Source organism: Alnus glutinosa, chromosome 14, assembly GCF_958979055.1.
Source record: "Alnus glutinosa chromosome 14, dhAlnGlut1.1, whole genome shotgun sequence".
Lineage (NCBI taxonomy): Eukaryota > Viridiplantae > Streptophyta > Magnoliopsida > Fagales > Betulaceae > Alnus > Alnus glutinosa.
This window is the reverse complement of record NC_084899.1, coordinates 20,401,953-20,421,389: the sequence shown is the minus strand read 5'-3', so window position 1 is coordinate 20,421,389 and position 19,437 is coordinate 20,401,953. Positions and strand designations below refer to the sequence as shown.

The window sequence follows — 19,437 nt, the reverse complement described above, 5'->3', positions numbered from 1 at the left end:
GTGCAAATCCTTCATTCTAAATTTTTTCCAAAACTTTTTTCAATGTAGGCCTTCCGAGACAATGTTAATATTCTTTATGTCTCTGTGAATCTCTATGTCAAAAGACATAAGAGGTTTCACCCAAATCCTTCATTTCAAAGTTTTGTGAACTTTATGTAGCAAACCTAAATCACCACTTGCAAATATAGGACTAGAAAGATTACTGTACTCCCACTGACCTTAAGGTATATATACTAATCAACAAGGTTTTCTATAAACAATAACCTTGTAAAAAGTATCTTACCATTGAGAGATCTATCACAGCCCATAAATAGAATTCTTTAATTTGCAAGCTTTCTGACTGTTATTTATAAAACCTTTTGATTGTTTCATGTAAACCTCGTCCTTAAGATCCCTATTCAGAAAAATTGTTTTCGCATCCACTTGATGTAGCTCTGGATCAAAAATAAGCTACTAATGCTATGATCATCTTGATGAACCATCCTTAGACACTGGAGAGAATGTTTCACGATAATCAATGCCTTCCTTATGAGTAAAACCATTGGCTACAAGTCTAGCTCGACCCTTCAGCCATGGACTTAACTCTCACTTCATGGCACTGAATCTCAATGAGGAGTTTTCTCCATTCATAGCATGTGAAAACAAATTTGGATCATCTTTATGTCCAACGTCAACATCAGACTCTGGGAGATATACAACATAATCACTAAGAATTGTTAATCTACTTATTCTATAGGATTTTCTTAATTCTACTTCCTCTGCATTTTGCAATGGGAGAATAGATTTTGAACCTGTTCTGTATGAGTTGGTTGTTCTAGAAGTGATTGTGGCTCAGGATAATCAATCTGATTTTCCTGAATACAATCAATCATCCTCTATGAGGAGGAGATTTGGCCAACTCTAGTGCTTCCTCAAATTCCAATTTATGTGAATGAGCACTCCCACTAGGTTCCGTATCCTCTAGAAATTTTACAATCAACAACTCTAGGCTTATATGAAGGATAATAAAACATTAAAACCCTTTAAAGTTTACTAGATAGCTTATAAAAGATCCGCTGATTGTCCTTGAATCTAATTTCCTTAGGCGAGGATTATAAATCCTCTCTTTAGCAAGGCAACCCCATATGTGTAAATAATTTAAACTAAGCTTCCATCTATTTCATACTTTAAAAGGTGTCTTATGGACAACCTTAGATGGAATACTGTTTAACATATACACAATGGTCTTCAAAGCTTTACTCTATAAGGGTGATAGCAGATTAGTATTACTAATCATTTCATTTTGTGTGTACCTACCTTAATACTCTATGCCTATATTAGATCTTATGATCTTCATATTGTTTCTCTTCTTCTTCCTTATAGGTATTGAAAGCATTCAATACCCCAGCTTTAATATTTAGAAGATAGAGATACATAAACTTTATATGGTCATCACTAAAAGAGATAAAAAATATCTCTGACCATTTAGGCAATGAGTATGAAAAGGTCAACACCTTTCAATGTACATGATCTCAAGAATCTCAAAATGCTCTCTTTGGCACCTCTAGTGGTCTTGTTGGTATGCTTTCCCTTATGCAATCCACACAAGTACCAAAGTCAGTAAATCACCGACTTTTATTTTCTGTATGGAGATATATTTCAATCTCCAAAGCCATAACAAGAGCATTTTTAAATTCTTAAAGACTCTACTTTACGTCAACATCACTATGCAGAAATAAACAAATAATTTTGTTTCAAAAATTGGGACGTAGGTCAATTTTAAATAGACTTTAAATAAATCCCAACCAATATTCCACCAAAAAATAAGAAAAATTTCAAGTTTAAAATAAAATTGAAATTTTTAATAAGCCAAACTAGAAAATAGATTTCAAAAAGATTATGGAATATAAATCATTTTTTGAGGTCAAAATTATAACTGAATTTTAAAATTAACCTATAGATCCCAACAAGCTCAAATTATAAACACGTGTTATCCATTTTAAAAGGGACTCTGCATTTTGTTGACAATGTGGATTGTTAAACCATAATCAATCCACAATATATTTGATTGAGTCACTAAAAGAGATTCACGACATACTAGATATGGAGATTATCTTTATTTTAAGTCATTTCTTATACTTCATGCAATCTTTCTTTATATGCCCTTAATTTTCCTTATTTCATGAGAAATATGTATCTTGATTGCCATAATACTTTATTGGCACCTTATTCTCATGCTTTAAGTGTTGGACATGATTGCATTTATTGGTCCTTCCTTTGACATGAATAATCATGTGAACACTTTATAAATTCTCTCATATCCTTGAACACACATGGTTAGAAGTTTATTTACTAACCATTTATCCTTACGTGTGTTACAAGATAAAATTCTACACTTAGAAGAGAGAATTCAAAAAATTGAAATAGACCAACAATGACTCAAAAATCTCAATCTTTAGGGACTTAAGCTAATCTATAATATCCTTCATTCCCATAATGGGATTATAAACACTTCAGAAACTGTAAAAGGTTTGTCTTTAAAGCTTTTTCTATTAGGGTGCTGGCCAAGTTTTGTTTGAACTTACTAAATGTTCATAAACAACCTTTATAAAACTTTGGCTCTAAAACATTCAGGAATAAATCCCTGATGACTTTAGTGACATGAGATTTCATGAACATCTAACTTAAGTGATTAAATCACTCCCACCGTTCATGCTTAATAATCTCACGTGGCATACTTAATTCCGCGGGAGTAGGTGGTTTGTCCACACGGAGTACCAAAATTTTTAACACCCCAAATGAAAAAGCATATCAATCATTTTTCCAGTCAGAAAAATATTATCATAATGTATTGGAATATAAAACCACCAAAAGGTAGAGTAACAGGAATAGCTGCAATAACCCAAAATTAAAATAAATACTTTAATGCTATGAAGTAACTTTATTTTAAATTAGCCAATGCCAATTTAAATAGTAAATTTCAACCTACCTTTGGGCAAAGGTTGCATCACGCATGAAATTTACTCTTTATTGATAAGACTAATAAATTTAAATATTAATAAATAAAATTCTTCGTACCTTTGGGCAACCGAAAGAAATTTTACTTTTAATACTAAATTTGTTATCTCATTCTAATTAAGTCATAAAAATAAAAACTTCCCTTTGGGGATAGGTAATTAAATTTATGAGTTAATTACAATACGATGTTAATTTTTCTATATGAAGTTCATGTGTACGATCCTTATGCAATTATTACAAAATTAGGATGCTTTGGCTCTCCCAAAATCATAATAATCACGCTGTAATTCATGAACATCTAATAAATCTTTATGAGGTTCATGCGTGTGATCCTGATGTAATTATCATACAAAAAATGGGATGCTTTGGCTCTCCCATAATTATTATGATAATTACGTGTGTGTAATCTTAATGCAATTGTCATTCAAAATTGGGATGCTGTGGCTCTCCCAAAAATTATCATGATAATTGCTACTTCATTAACATCTAACAACTTTATAGATGCCCCCTTAATGGCCTTAGGAATATAACAAACCAATACTTAAATGGGGTAAACAGCATTTTCCAAGGTGCAAGTAGATGAGCTCCCAGGAAAGTGAGGGGGGTCACACCGGACACACTTAAATCCCAAGACTTTCCTTGCCAGAACTTTCCCCGACATTGCATTCTTAGATATTACTGTAAACACATCAGTATATATGGTATTGTTAATTATTCTTAGGTCTAGGCATCAAACAATTTATATTTAAACAATATAAATTTAAAATATATATTCCTCAATTCATGTATTAAATAAACAATAATTTTAATACACAGTACTGTAAATAATAAAGGGAATAAAACTTTAATATGAGGACATAATAAAACACATGGCCTAATGGTTTAGTAAGTGGCCAAGGCCCTTTACACCTGGTGAACCCAGGTTCTAAACACCATAAGGCCTAAATTCCCCTTTTAAAAAGAACTTGATGGGTTACTGAAAATGGTTGCTGTATTGGGCTGACCCAATTGGGTTAACCCATTTAATTTGGGTTGGGTATCTGTATTGGGCTACTATATTGGGTTGGGCTTCTGGGTCACAAGACTCCAAATGGGCTACTGTATTTGGCAATTAGGTCAACCCACTTAATCGGGTCAAGCCTCTGGGTCTATGTATAGTGCTGGCCCAAACTAGGTCAGCCCACTTAAATGGCCCAAAACTACATGGGTTTTAAAAAACCCTACCCGAAAAATATATCCAACCCAAAAACTTTAATGGGTCGTAACCCTACCCAGTCACCAACCAACCCGACCCGTAATATTCCAGATGGGTTGAAAACCCTAAAAATGGAACCCTAGCCGCCACCCCTTTATGAAAATACCCATATCAAAATTACAACAACTCAAAATTAGGCAGTATATCATAATACACAGAATAGTGATAAAACAAAAAATAGTTTTATCAAATTTATGGGTTTTCACAAACAGTATGTGAACAACAAATATTCACAAAATAATCGCTAATGCGTTTCTATCATGTCACAAAAGACGAAATATTGCTCAAACAATATTGACAAACAGAAGTGAACAATACCAAATAGAATATACTTGATTCAATATTGATAACCAATAAAAAATACTTGATTTAATATTGATAACGCATAGTAAAATTATATGCTGAGCAAAATAGCACAGAGGCTGGCTCTGATACCACATGTTAGAAATAATCAACATATTATTTAATCTAACATGCGCAGCGGAAAACGAATAAACAGGATTCAGGCTTACCTCTAGCCATGTTTGCTCAAGCGTCTCCACGATCCATCTGAAGGCCAAGAAAGATTATTTGAGGGATCTTCTAACCTATGCCTATTGCTTGATGGCTGTACTGATAGTGTACACAGGCACTCTATTTATAGGCTAGGTTAAGGACCCTCAAAATGGTAAACACCGTATTTGTTTCCTTCCATCAAGGAAACAATATCGTTAATTGATTTTAAAATCAATTAACCGATTCCATATTTACGGTAATCTAAATTAATAGAAATAACCATAATACCGATTCCATATTTACGGTAATCTAAGTTAATGGAAATATCCATAATGCCGTATATGTTTATTGAAAAAATAATAAACATAGTAAATACCGTAAATGTGATATAAAGGCCACAACCAAAAAGGAATAATATATTACAGAAAGTTCACCGGGCGTGGAACATCGCGGGTGCACGGTGGAGGCTCGTTGAGGAGGAAGAGTACCAACTTATACCGGGCACCACAGAAGTGATTGAAAAGCTTAGAAACGATTTCCCCCCACTTCGATCTGATGAGTTTTCCACGAAGAAAGGGTACTGTTGGGTTGTGATACAGATACGTGCATAACTGTGCGCAACTAATGCACAAACCCCAATGTGTTTTAAAGTTGTGTACAACTATTTCCCTTCTAATTATCTGGTTCATGAAAACTTTTCCTTTGCCAAGTACGAGATCAAGAGGCTATTGGTTGTTAGGGTTTCACTTTCTGTTTTTGTTTCTCTCTCAAAAAAAGATGTTGCGGAAAACATGGAAATAATTAAGGAGGGTTACTGTATAATATTTAATTGAAATAAAAAGTAAATGAAAGAGACATGATTTGAATTTAAGACTTTTATTATGATATTATGTTAAATTATCAACTGTCTCAAAAGCTTAGAAAAAAATAAATTTTATCATTTAATCAATACTTTAACCGGAAGCTATTTTAGAAAGAAAAAGAAAGTTGATGGCAAGTGTAAAAAAAGTGAGAAAAAAATTATGTGAGCATGAAAAAGAGATGAGATATATATGATACACTAATAATTTTTGTTCAACTTTGTACAAACCTTTTTTTAAACTAAATATTGAAAAAGTGGAGTAGCAGCACAAAAGCACGTAAAGTAACAGAGTAGCAGAATTAAGAGCAGATAAAGCCAGAGGAGCATATAAAGCGGAAGTTTGAATAACTTTCTTTTTTAGTCGTCGAGATATTTCAATATTTGATCTTTCCAATAATTGTTAGGTGCTACCATTATCTGCAGATATTAGACAAAAATATTTCAATCGCAAGATGTTTAGTTACTTGAGAACAAGGCCCATTGGTTAAGATTCAGAGCAGCCTTCATTTGATTCAGCTGGGGGTCCGAGATACTCCTATATGGATGGCTTCTAATTGAAATATCTATTCAAGTAGAGGGACTTGGTAGGCACTAAGAGATATGCTACGTACCAATTAATAGTTGCATGTTGGAGTTTGGTTTGGTTTTCATTAGCTATTCCAAAACACTCTCTTATTCTTTGGTTGGCTATAAAGGGCAGCCTTTCTATTGGAGATAGAATTCTAATTAAAATGGGGAGCGAAAGGGGAAGTCAAGTGTATGTTTTGTAGAGGTTGTGGATATAGTCAGAGAATTTGGCACCCTGTTATGAAGAAATGTATTCAGGATAATATTCCTATTGAATGGGAAGATATTAAGAGTAAGGGAGTGAAAGAATGGAGGGGAAAGAACCTGAAAGCAGTAATATGTAAACTGGCTTGGGGCTCGGTGGTATACCACTTGTGGAGGCAGAGAAATGATGTCAAATTTGGGAATTCATTAATCTCTGATACAAAAGATTTGTTGGGAGGTAAGAGCTATAATTAGGTGGAAGGGAAAATTCAACGGCAATGGGGAGAATATGGCACTTTGTGCTAATTAATTGGAATATCCGAACTAATGTCCTGATTTAACTCTGGTTGACTGTTTGGCTGGAAGCTTCGCCGATTGATGTTGTTTCTGCTGCTGTTCATTCTGTGAGTATCCTGCAAGTGTAAAGCTGCTGGATGGCAGAAGGGGAAAGCTCAGTACAGATTGTATTGGGGCTTCTTTGATTTGAATAGTTGTTCTGGTTTGTTCCTTGTTTTTTCTAGGCTGATTGTTTGGAGTGGCTACTGATTTTGGTTGTTCTGAGTTAGTCTCTGTTTTGGTAGATTGTTGGGATTGTTTATGCTGTTTGTTGTAAAGGCCTATTGCCATAGGGATCTAGCAGGTTTCTGCTAGTGTGTGTTGTAATTCTTGATTTGGTGTTAAAAAGAAATTCATTAAAAAAAATTCAGAAGAAAAGAAAAGAACAGTTCAACTCTAATTCTTTTTTTTTTTGTATGTATTCACTTCATCATCATATGTACATCCAACTTTCCGAATTCACAAAAACAAAAAACTGTGCCTAAAAGGCCTCCAAACCAGCCGCTAGTGCAAAAATATCATAATCTTCACAATTGTATCCATGAACATCTTTACACCCACACTCATCCCACTTCTTAACCTTCCCATTTCTCCTTCTCCCCATCTCCTCCATTGCAGGAACTTCAACTTTCATCCCCACTTGCAGCTTAGGTGGATTGCTGTCACCCACGTGTACCATGGTCGAAATCATCGTGACCCACTTCTCCATTTCCATGTTCGGTGAGTCACAGACTTCTTTCCACGGAATCTCTGCCCTCCCCAAGAGCTGTGACCCCCCAATCCTCCCAAAAACAGGTACTTTGCTCCTCCACCGTAGCTCGAAAACCACGTTTTCTTGCTTTAGATTGTCCGTGGAGTCTTGCGTACCAAAGCAATCCAACGAGAAGGACTCGTTCCAAGAGAGGTCGGATCTGGAGGAGATCTCTCGGGTGTTAAGCCGAATTCTTTTGTTGTTTCCTGCAGAAAGAAAGTATCTAACAAAGAGCGTGCCAGTGGACTTGAAGTCCACGTTTTTGGCTTGCATGATAGTCAGTTTACAAGAAAGAGAAGAAAGCTGCTGAGGAGCATCCATTGACAATGAAAGTGGAAAAGGCTGAGAGGTTTGTTTTGTGGATTAAGAGGGTTCGGCAGGCGCGGATATATATACATAGAGTTTGAAGGAAGATGCCAGATGATATACATATATATATTGCTTCTTTTGAGGAAGCTTCCTATATTTTATGTATCAACCAGGTGGAAAGCTAAGATCTCTGTACTTTTATAATGACACGAAATGGGATCATAAGAGATTGTTTAGAAGATCATGTCGAATTAAAATAAGCCTTTAAGATTCTTCAAGGATTGCCTTGCAAGTTGCAGCACATGCAAGTGTTGAAATCCTACCCCCACTAAAAAGAACAAGGTTTTTAGCACTCGTGGATTAATTTCTTTGACTGATCGGAACTGTAGACGTGGAAATTAGGCAATTCTAATGTTTACAGTTAAAACGGTACATACAGGTACTTGTATGTATATATACATACATATGTAAATTGCCAATTGGTCAGCAATTTGGTTTGACTAACAGGTGTGATATAACAAACAATAAATATTGTTTGTAATGCCTCAGGCTTTATTTTCTATAGTATTTAGAAGTTATAACCAAAATTAAGACTATCCAACTCATCTTTTGAGTTTGTTAGAGATATTCAATTGTGAGAGATAAGGACAATGGAATAACTTCAATTCGGTCTGGCAGAAACTAAGCTTTGTTTGCCTGTCAATGAGAAGTTGACACGTAAGCTTGGAGCAAGAAAATCAAATACATGCAAAACACCCGATTTTTTTGCAGTGAAATGAAGAGATCGAGGGAGAGAGATTAGCGTCTTCACGTCAGAACCCAGCCCTAACTACCAACGCCAACCTCGACAACCAAACTGGCGTAGCCCAAGTGGAAGCCTCGCCACCTCGTGGCCGACTCGGGTTCGACCTCAACCACATCGCCGTTCACCATCTCCGGTTGAACCAAAATGTTGAGAGCACTAAATCATCGGACCAGATGTGATCACCGAAAACCACCAGAGGGGCGAGAGGGGAGAACGGTCGGCAAAAGGGAGAGATCCCAAAGGACAAGGCTCAAGCCGAATCTCTGTCGATAGTGTCTGGAGGTCGCGGGAAAGAGGATCTGGAGGCTTGTTAGTGGTCACCGAGACTCTATCGCCAAATCTCTTTGGCTGAAGGACCGGCCGTCCGACGATGGAGAAGAGGCAGTCGGCTGACGGGTTGAGGAGCTTTAGTTTTTTTTTTTTTTTTTTTCCATTTTTTTTTTCATGAATTTGGTGTGATCGGGTGTTTTCGGCCTATATTGTTTTGATGTGTTCTGGTATACTAACGTGACGTGACATGTTATTATTAGTGGGCACTGGGCACAAACCCCTTGTTCTCTGCCATAACCGTATAGAAGGGGCACTCAAGGATAATTATCTCATACAATCTTTGACTTGATCTTCTCTTTTATGCATTAGCCATTCTTTTTTTGACTAATCGATAGGCTTTTTTTATTGATCCTTTTTACTTTTCTCTTGGGTCTTTTTTGATATGTTATTGTCTCTCGTCTTTTTTTCTTTTTCTTTTTCTTTTTTATTATTACTCTTTTCTCACTATCCATATTAAAAATCTTAGATAGACGACGTGAAGAGAAAAATTGCATACATGAATGTACCCGAATCCAAAGTAGATAAAAACATCAAAAATGCCTTATGAATTAATTTGAAAAGGAGAGGTGATTCCACAAATTAAATAATTAATTATCTAGCATAGAATTAATAAAAAAGCATGTAAAAAACATATACATGATTTAAGAACACATCACTTTATTAAACTAATTTGTAGGAATAACGAGTTAGTTTGTAACTAATTTCTGTCCATTAAACTATATGGAAAACAACTAAACAATATTGGACAGCTCTAATTAAGCCCATCACATCATAAAAAAGGGTCACACATTGACTGACTTTTATACGCATTAATAGAATTACCTACTATCGACCCGTTTTGACAAGCTCATTTACTGATTTCTCTCTCTTTTGCAAACATGGATTGATCGATACCTTGGCACGAGGATAAATGTTCTAAGAATTTGGTGCCTCCTCCCAGGCATTTACCTTTTGTCTTCCTTGCTGCTCTCCTCATTTCATGAGATAGACTTCCTTATACTACTCTAAGGTTTGCTTAAATAAATTTGGGTTAAATACCTCGTAGATACATGCGGGTAGGTCCTAAATCAACTCGCCGTCACGGTTTGAAAAAAGGTCAAAGGTGGTACCTGTCATTAATAAAAAACTCAGTTATTACTTCTGTTAGTCTTCTATCCATTTTTTTAAAGGACCTCCACATCACTCACCTTAGAATGCTGACACATGTTTCTCTTTCCACGTATTTCGTCCATCTCGAATGAGACACCCACGTGGCACACGTTACTAGGTGATACTTAGGGTTTCATTGTAACTTGGGTTGAGGAAAATAATAATAAAAAAAATACAAAATTGTAAAAACTTGAAAAACACAACTGTCAATTAAATAAAAAAATTGAAGAACAAAAAAATGGGGTGGCCAGCCACCCCATTTTTGCCATGGGGTGGCTCGAGCCACCCCCAAAAAGCCTAAGAAAAAAACAAAACAAAATAAAATAAATTTGAGAGTTGGCCTTTGGGGGTGGCCAAACCACCCCCAAAGGCTACGGGGTGGGTTCAGCCACCCCTAAAAGGCTATGAAAAAAAAATTAAAAAATTAAAATAAAAATTATAAGATTGGCCCTTGGGAGTAGCCGAGCTACCTCCAAGAACCATGGGGTAACCGAGCCACCGCCAGACCGGCCAATCTTGAGTGGCCAAACCCACCCCCTGGTTAAACTGAGTTGGCTGGCCACCCACATTTGGGCCTTGTGGGTAGTCGAACCACCCCCTGGTTGGCTATAAGAGATGGCTCGAGCAACTCCTTGGCAAAAATGGGGGTAGTCGACCAACCTATTTTTTTGTTCTTCAAATTTTATTTTATTTTCCTTTTTTTAAAAAAAAAAATTGAGGTTTATTATTATTATTATTATTATTATTATTATTATTATTCTCATCCTACATGACATTAAAAGCAGTATTACCTGTGATACGTGATCATGTGGCTACCGAGACAAGTGTCAGTATTCTAAGATGTGTGACGTGGAGGTCCGTTAAAAAAATAGACGGAGAACTGACAGAAGTACCAACTATGTTTTTCCATTAACGACATGTACCACCTGTGATGCTTTTTGAAATCAAGGTGAAGATTTTATTTAGGACTTAACCACAAGTACCTCTAAGCTATTTAACCCAACAAATTTATTATGATTATTGTTATTATCCAAATTTTGTAAAAATGGTGGAAAAGTTCTAATGTGAAAGCCTAGGCCTGTATAGTTGCCACATGGTGGTTGAGGCCCCTAGAAAACGTTAAACGGGAAAATAAGATCCTTTTCATTTTATGGTCATAATTTAAAGTTGGTACATCTAAAGATGTACATGAAGTTAATATTAACACGTCTTTTAGAAAATTTAAATAATGTAAAATCATGTATACCATTTAGATACATTAACTTTAAATCATGACTATAAAATTAATACTATCTATTTCATTTGAAATTGAGAGAATCCTACTCCAGGATTCCTAAAACAAGAGGCTGTGGCATGAGGGAATCCGTAAGTGGGCTTTTGCTGTATATATATTCCATGTTGACATGTTGTAGCTAAAGTAGAGTCCCCATAGATACGTATAAGCTTTCATTATTGTTTATTTATTTATTTATTATTATTACTATTATTATTATTATGGAGGGTAGAGGGCAGAGGCACTCAGGCATGCATCCTTTAACTGAAGGCTGTAGGGTATATAGCGTGTTGTCTGTTCCCACTGGTTAACATTTTTTAAAGGATTACGAGCATCCCAGTATGCCACTAATTATATTTAATTTAATTCTTTTTTTTTTATTTTTTATATTAATGTTAGTATTATTTTATCAAGCCCTCTATCTGATTATGTGTTTTCTTTGAACTCTCTTCATACGCTTTTAATACTGTCACAAAGCTTTCCTTTTCTTATAATTGTGTTTGGATAATTTTCGAAAAATACAAATGTCATACAATTTGAATACCGTCAATACTGTTACATCATCAATTTATATCACAGTCTTATAATAATCTACTAAAAATATTATTTTTTTCACGCCGTTGAGAGTTAACAGCTATTAATTATACTACAAGTGGAACCATAGGTAAGGAAATTTTTGTATCGTGCAATAAAAAATATTTCTTTACAACCCAACAGGCTAAGCAAAATCCTCAGAAGATCGATGCCACTTTATTTTGTTATATGATAATCAGTTTACTAGAAAGGATCCTAGAGAGAGATTGTGACCAACACTTTCGTTAAGAAAATACTAAAGATAGAGATTGTGATCCACAAGTTGCTACAAAAGTGATAGTTTATGGTGCCCTAATGCTTATCCACATTCAGTTGGAGTTGATCCTCTGATGTGTATCATAGTAACCCAATCTTCGGTACTTATATCCTGTTGGACCTTTTTCCATAAATTATATAAATACTTAAAGAGAGGATCGAGTGAGTAATAAAATTTAGAAATTTACACGATCAGGTTAAGATTGAAGGGTCTGATCTAACTCGTTTAATTAAATAGGTTAGATTAAGGTTAACCTATATAGTCTTATATGCATGTTTCGATACAACTCGAACCTAACACATGGCATTTAAAGTTGTCAATTTTTACTTAACACAAAATTAGCAAGTTTAGGTTAAAAAGCTTAACCCATTTAACTAAATAGATCGAGTTAAGATTGACCAATACAATTTTATACTCATGTTTGAACACCACCCAAATTTAACAAGCAAACACAATTTGTCACCGTGTGCAATGCCAATCTCAGCGTTCCGGATAAGATCAAATATATAGATAAATAATGAGTTTTTCCTTGTTAACGCGGTTCACGGGCCCAATGGTCTCTCTATAGCCTGTACTTCACCAGCTTCGTTAGCCAACAGATGGAAAGAAATCAAAACTAATTATATTTTAAAAGAAAAATATATATATTGGATGTCAACTAGGTTAATTTTATATATATATATTGGATGTCAGCTAGGTTAATTAAATTAAATTGTGGTAATTTAAAAGGAAATTTCTGGCCACAATTCACAACCAAGTGGCGGTAGCACTATACAGCACGACCCCAATTTAGGTTGTGACTTCATTCAGGCCAATGAAAGACAAAATCATTGGTCTTTTTTTTTTTTTTTTCTTTTCTTTTTTCAAATGAATATGTGAAAGGAGTTTTAAGAGAGTACAACTCAAGTGAGGCAATGGGGGTCAATAATATAACTCCGAATGATTATAAGATTAATGAAAGAATGAGTCATAGAAGCAACTGACGAAGAAGAGGCTTCATTTAATCATAATCCTTCCATAAAAGAAGTCATATCCTAAGGTTACACGTAGCACGCTTTTTCTTTTTCTTTTTTATGTAGACACACGTCGGACGCTTGGGTTATGAAGGAATGCACCCTTCTTTCGGTTGCGAGTGTTTGACATTGTGATTTTATAGATAAAATGTACGATTTAAAACCAAATTATAGAAAATAAATTATTTGGAATTACATTTATAAAACATTGTGATATGTAAAACGTAAAAAAAAAAAAAAAAAATTAATTAATTAATTTTTCAAATCACATGCAATGTGTGCTTTTCTAACCCATTTGGGTTTGTAATTGAAAAACATAACTTTTAAAAAAACAATTAAACGTTTGGTAAAATCATAGTTTACATTTAAAATCATAAATTAACTTTTAAAATTGTTACGTGCTTTTTCTTTTAAAAAAAAAAAACCCATTGCCTGCAATTTAAAAAAATATATTTTCAAATCACAATTTCAGATGATTCATTTTCTACGATTTGATTTAAAAATCGCACATTTTATCTACGAAATCGCAATACTAAACGCACCCTAAGCAAATAGGACTCTTTTATCTATAGTGTTAGAGCATTCCCAGCAGCTTCCCAACCATTTTCCCTCAATACAAGGAACAAAATTACTTTTTACTTTCCTATTAAAAAACACCCCCGAGCAGCTTCCCTTCATTTTTCCCTATATCATTAAAATATTATTTTTTTACTTTTAATTTAATCAAAGGTAGGAAAAAGAAGATAAAATAGGAGAGAGATAATATATTTTTGGAATAAACAATTGAATGAAAAGTGAATAGTGCTTTCCAAGGGAAACGAAAATTTTAAGAAAGCTGTTGTTGATGAATTTTTGTAACTTTCTTAAAATTTTCTCTAAAACTTAGAGAACAGATCCTCTTTAGAGAAGCTGTTGTGAATGCTCTTACATCAAAAGCATGTATGGGGCACAAACATTTAAGGGTTCAAAACATTTGAAAAAAAAAAAAAAAAAAAAAAAAAAAAAAAAAAAGAGAGAATGAAACACAAGCAAAAAGGAAAACCACACGCAAAATGAGATCCTAAAAACCTTTACTTCTGCCATTTTATTAATGGGGGCCAATCAATATGATAGATTTCGAATTCTTACAACATATGACTGATCAAATAGGCTAATAAAAAGGGAAAAGAAAAATAGGGAAGGACAAACAAACAAATAAAAACTGTACACATAGGATTTCTTTATGCTACAGAAGCTATGACATGCTTGTATGCTACAATCTTATTATCCATTGTTTAGTAGTTTCTGCACTTGGATTCATCTGATTGGCTCCTCCTGCTTTGGGCCCCCCCCGAAGTATACAGAACAATAGTTCACGGCACGTGCCAAAAAAAATCAATTTGATTAGCAAAGCCACCTTTGGCTTGCTCCCATCTCAACATGTAAGAATTAATAAAATCTTACACGGTAACTGGAATGTCAGATTGCAGATGCTACTAGCAGAGTCGAACTCATTGCTCGATTGAACGAAGTTCCCAGTTACCCTCACCATCAATTAGTCGTAATTCAATGGAATGGAACGGTATTAGTGCCGGACGCTGCCAAATACAAAACCAAGAGATATACATAATGATTAAAAGGCGTTGCCGGGGGGGGGGGTTGAAAAAAATTTAGAATCAAGTACAAATATCAAAACACTTGGTGGAGGTAAACAAATCACACTCTGCATTATTCAATGGTGAAATGCATTTTGCACAGTTCATCTTAGAGTATCCCAGAAGAAAGAGGGAGGAAATTTCAAAATATCCACCAAATCAAACAAGATGTGCTAATTTTAAGCAACTAAATCAATTGAAATTGGACATAAATACAATCTTCACTATATTCCTGACTATAATATATTATCTATTCCCTAGCCAAGCTATATTTATAGCAACAAACATCTAAATCTGCTTGTCAATTAATGGTTTACTACTCACAAATTTACTGGTGAATAAAATTGTACATACATAATCAATTTCTAATAATATGATATTCCATACAATAAAATATGCATGCAGGAAAAGGAAAGGGGTCACCAATCAATACGGAGTGCATCACAAGTACAACATCCATTGTCACATGCCAATCACTAACAAAGTTTTATGCTTACTTGTGAGGAGGTAACAACCGTGATGCCCAAATCCTTTGCAAGCCTATAAAGCTGTTCTTCGACATCAACACTTGTTGCACTGCAATTTCAGAAAAGGTAAACATAAAATGAAGATGTCAGATAAATGGGAAGCATTTTTTTAAAGGGGAAAAAAAGATGTGTGGGGTTCATAACATACTTGGTGCATTCATCAAGGATGCCAAATTTAGGCTTGTGAAAGAATAAGCGTGCCTGTAAAACAGAAGGTATCATGTCAAATACAGAAATCCTTCATTACATTCTTCACGGTATTTGTTTAAAGAAGTGACTTTGTAAAGATTTGGCTTACCATGCCTAATCTCTGCTGCTCTCCAAGAGAAAGAGTGTCTTCCCATTTCAGATCAGCATCCCAACCACCGTCCTCTCTTTCCAACAGATAATTTAATCGAACATTCTCCAAAATAGTTTTCAAACGTGAATCCAGAATGCTTTTGGTGTCAGCAACATTTTGACCTGAATTTCCACAATTAAAATCCTCAACCGAATAATGGCAAGAAATCATTAATGACACTGCTTTTTAAACAATGGCAAGAAGAAAAGCAAGCAGTATCTGCTTCACACATATGCACAGATAGAAAAGTCGACTGAGCATTTTCTCTGAATTTCTTGATGCAGAGATGAGAGACAAGTACTGTCACAATCACCCAGTATGATGTTCCATAAAGGTGTCACTTTCTTACTAAAAGCTCATGATGGAACCTGATGATGTTTGATGGGAAACTTCAGCGGCCCAATTCATACATTTCAACTTCAAATACTGTCTAGATGTCTCCGAATTGAGAACTCTAGCTGATATGTTAACATCAAGAACTTAGGATTGTTTTCCATGGTGCAATTTTAGGTAGCGTTTTCTCATCATTTGCATCATGCATGCTCTTGGATGGCCAAATGTGCATTCCCCAGGGGAAAATTCAAATTCTGATCAACTATTAAAGAATCAACAATCATAACAAAAAACAAATCTACCAGTTCCATTAATATTTTATCAGTTGAAATATCTGTGGTCCACCACTCTTTCAGTCTAAAAGTAGAAAACATAAGCAACGTCTCAAACATTTCAACATAAGAAAATGATAACTTGCTAGACATGCACTTACCAGGAAAAAATAAAATAAAATAAAATAAAACTTGCTAACCGTGTTTAGATAGAAATCAGGAAGTTGAAGAGTGGAAAGTATTACATAGGCATTCTGATCTAAGCAAGAAATTCACCTTTTCCATACAATTTCAGTGCCCTCAACGCTGCTTCCTCACATGAGAGAGGATATATAATTTGATCCCTTAGGGTTCCTAAGCACGTATAAGGTCGCTGAGGAACATAGAAGACGCCACAACCAGATCCAGCCTCTTCATCAATATGTTGGGATGGTTTAGTGAGTCTTCCGCTTACAACAGGCCATAGACCTTTAAGGACTCTGAAGACTGAACTTTTCCCACTCCCATTTGGACCTTAAAACAATGCATATATGTCAGATGCAAAATCTACATAACAACATAAATAAAGAAAGTTACTTCACTAACCAGTTACAAGTAGGCTTTCCCCTGGTACTATGTTACATGTCAACTGCCTAGCCAACATTTTCTGTGCTGGAGTAATTATATCCACCTCAGAGAAGGAAATGGCATCTTCAGAGTAAAGATCTCTCCTCTTAGATGGCAACTTACTTTCAGACGTAGAATCTGCTATAAGGCCAACAACTCAATTAGCATGAACATGCAACTTCCGATTACTCGATTAAACAAAAACCAAGCAAGAATGATTGCCATTGATTGACCATAATTTACATAGTAATGTATACAGGCCAAACAATGTCAGTTCAACTAATCAGTATATTGGAAGAAAAGTATCTTCACACGGTGGTGGTACACCTTACAATCAAAAGAACGAAGACAGTAAAACTACATAAAACTACACCTAAGTTACAACTTTTGATATGGGTAGCTCAGAAACTAATATCACTGTGTAGAGATATTTATTTGCTCCTTCTAATAATATTTTAGCCTGTTGATATAGTTGCTGTGATCTCCAAACAATGCCAGTTCAACTAATCAGTATATTCGAAGAAAAGGATCTTGATATGGTAGTGGTACAGCTTACAATCAAAGAATGAAGACAGCAAAACTACTTCAAAGTTACAAGTTTTGATCTGGCAAGCTCAGCAACTAAAATCTCGATGTACAGATATTTATTTGCTCCCTTCTATCAACATTTTAGCCATTTCAAAAGTTTGGTCATGCTGTAATCTACATATATACCAATAAAATCAGACATGCTTCCTAAATAACACCGATGTTCAAACCCATGACTATGCATCATCATTGTCGCATGTCCCAAAAATCTAAGCCCATTAGTGGAAAAAGAAAGTATGACACTCCTTCAGTTTATACCCCCAGATCTTGGCCACTGCCGTATGCAACTATATGGTGCTTTCAAATTCTAATCTTGAGACCATAAAATCCAATTGTCTCTGCCTGATATGCTTTGATCCCAACCCATACTTACTCCATAATGCATTTTATTGTCAAATGACAAACAACCAGAATGCCTCAAAACCTCAAAAAAATGAAAAGTCGCAAAAATGTCATTTAGATTTAATTACATTTAACATTGTTCCTTTGGCCAGCCAAAAGCACATTAGAATCATAATTCCAGATAGATTAAGTCATCTACTTTTTACAATGTACCACTTCAAAAACCTGAGAATAGCATGTTAGAAATTTGCTCCTTCTACCAAAAGGCATGCTCTGTGATGGATGGCAACATCTTTTTTCTTTTACACCAATATTTTTCTTCTGCTGCTCAGCTTAAGTCCTTACTCCCACAATCTCTTTGTTGTTTGCTTAAAGTGACAAATTGGTATGTTGGTGACTATATTATTCACCGACATCTGATCTCAAGCTCTTGCTTGCATACATAGATTGGATAAATCACACAATTCCACATGAGCTCTCTTGTTTAAAAAACGGTATCCTAAATTAGTTTCATTACATAAAAATCCACATATGTGATGCATATCAATATTCTCTTGTTCAAATATGTAAGAACTAATAGGAGTCCTGGGAAAAAAAAAATGTACGAGCATGATCCCATTATCAGCCATATATGATGCATTTCAAATTTATCTCATCAATGTAATTCAGACTTGGTTACTTGAAAGCTCTTCATACTCCAATAAACCATATATCAGCTTCACATTAAATAGCTTCCTTAAGACCTCCCCTGCAACAAACTCTATGGTTCCGCAAATGCTGCCTGGGAGGCTGCATACCATTTGAACCATGCTCAAAGCAAAGCAATAGAAATTAGATCCAGTGGCTGGTTGAAGAAAATGTTATTTGCTAGATCTCTAATGTAGATCAAGAAGATAATCGGAAAATCCTCAACCAGGAGCAGTGCATCGAATCACAGCCCAGAATGGGGAAAATATCAACCACTCCTAACCTTATGTTTGAGGGGAATAATTCTCCTAAGAAAAGACTGATGCAAAAAATAGCAAATCCAAGACTCCACTTCTTATTTTCTAATTCAAATAAATATAGCTGGTATAGGACAAACAAAAAATCTGACACCAAGTGATCCCAAAGTATTACCTTATTCCCTAGCAAGAAACATGTCTCCAAGACACTAACGGATCCCATAAACAATTCTGTACTAATAACTAAGATCCTCAGTGTTCCGATAATCTTATCATCCATTTCTATTTTTTTTTCCAATTCTTTATCTTTTCCAGCTACCCAGTTTCAAATCAGAAGAAAGTTGGACTGTGCTTTTTAAAAAGTTCAGATAAAAATATTTGTTGAAATCTTAAAAGGAACACAGAAAGACATACCAGACTGTGCAGCATGTAGAAGCTCTTCAAGCTCAAAAATCCGGTTAATGCCACCAGAGAGCTCAAGGAATGTTTTATGCAATTCAAGAATGTCACCGAAAGCCAAAAAACTTTGAGATACAACAGAAGCTAAGAACCGCAATGCATGTGCCAGCTCACCTGGAAAAATAGTATATATATATACATGAGAGAAAGAGAGAGAGAGAGAGAGAGAGAGAGAGAGTCTAATAACAGGCTGACA

The 19,437-nt window shown here is 35.0% G+C and overlaps 2 protein-coding genes across 3 annotated transcripts in view; both read right to left on the bottom strand.

Annotated features, from left to right (window-relative positions):
* Nucleotides 1–7,105: 7,105 nt before the first annotated feature.
* Nucleotides 7,106–7,856, bottom strand: LOC133856540 (uncharacterized). The gene has a single exon (XM_062291592.1). It carries the CDS (start codon nt 7,786–7,788, stop codon nt 7,198–7,200), a length of 591 nt encoding a protein of 196 aa, XP_062147576.1. The 5' UTR covers nt 7,789–7,856; the 3' UTR covers nt 7,106–7,197.
* A 6,393-nt stretch (nt 7,857–14,249) lies between these two features.
* Nucleotides 14,250–19,437, bottom strand: part of LOC133857340 (ABC transporter D family member 1) — a 44,792-nt gene continuing 39,604 nt past the window's right edge. Inside the window, exons 21-27 of one of the 2 annotated variants that reach the window (XM_062292570.1) lie at nt 19,197–19,355; nt 16,888–17,049; nt 16,579–16,815; nt 15,656–15,819; nt 15,506–15,558; nt 15,328–15,406; nt 14,250–14,773 (exon numbers count right to left, since the gene is read on the bottom strand). In XM_062292570.1, coding sequence (XP_062148554.1) covers nt 14,687–14,773; nt 15,328–15,406; nt 15,506–15,558; nt 15,656–15,819; nt 16,579–16,815; nt 16,888–17,049; nt 19,197–19,355 — 941 coding nt within the window. In that variant the 3' untranslated portion in view covers nt 14,250–14,686. The remainder of the gene's footprint in view (nt 14,774–15,327; nt 15,407–15,505; nt 15,559–15,655; nt 15,820–16,578; nt 16,816–16,887; nt 17,050–19,196; nt 19,356–19,437) is intronic. The other variant, XM_062292571.1, reaches the window with a different exon arrangement.

Bases quoted from the DNA above. Each gene is read 5' to 3' on its own strand.
- LOC133856540 (XM_062291592.1), bottom strand. From the start codon at position 7,788: ATGGATGCTCCTCAGCAGCTTTCTTCTCTTTCTTGTAAACTGACTATC.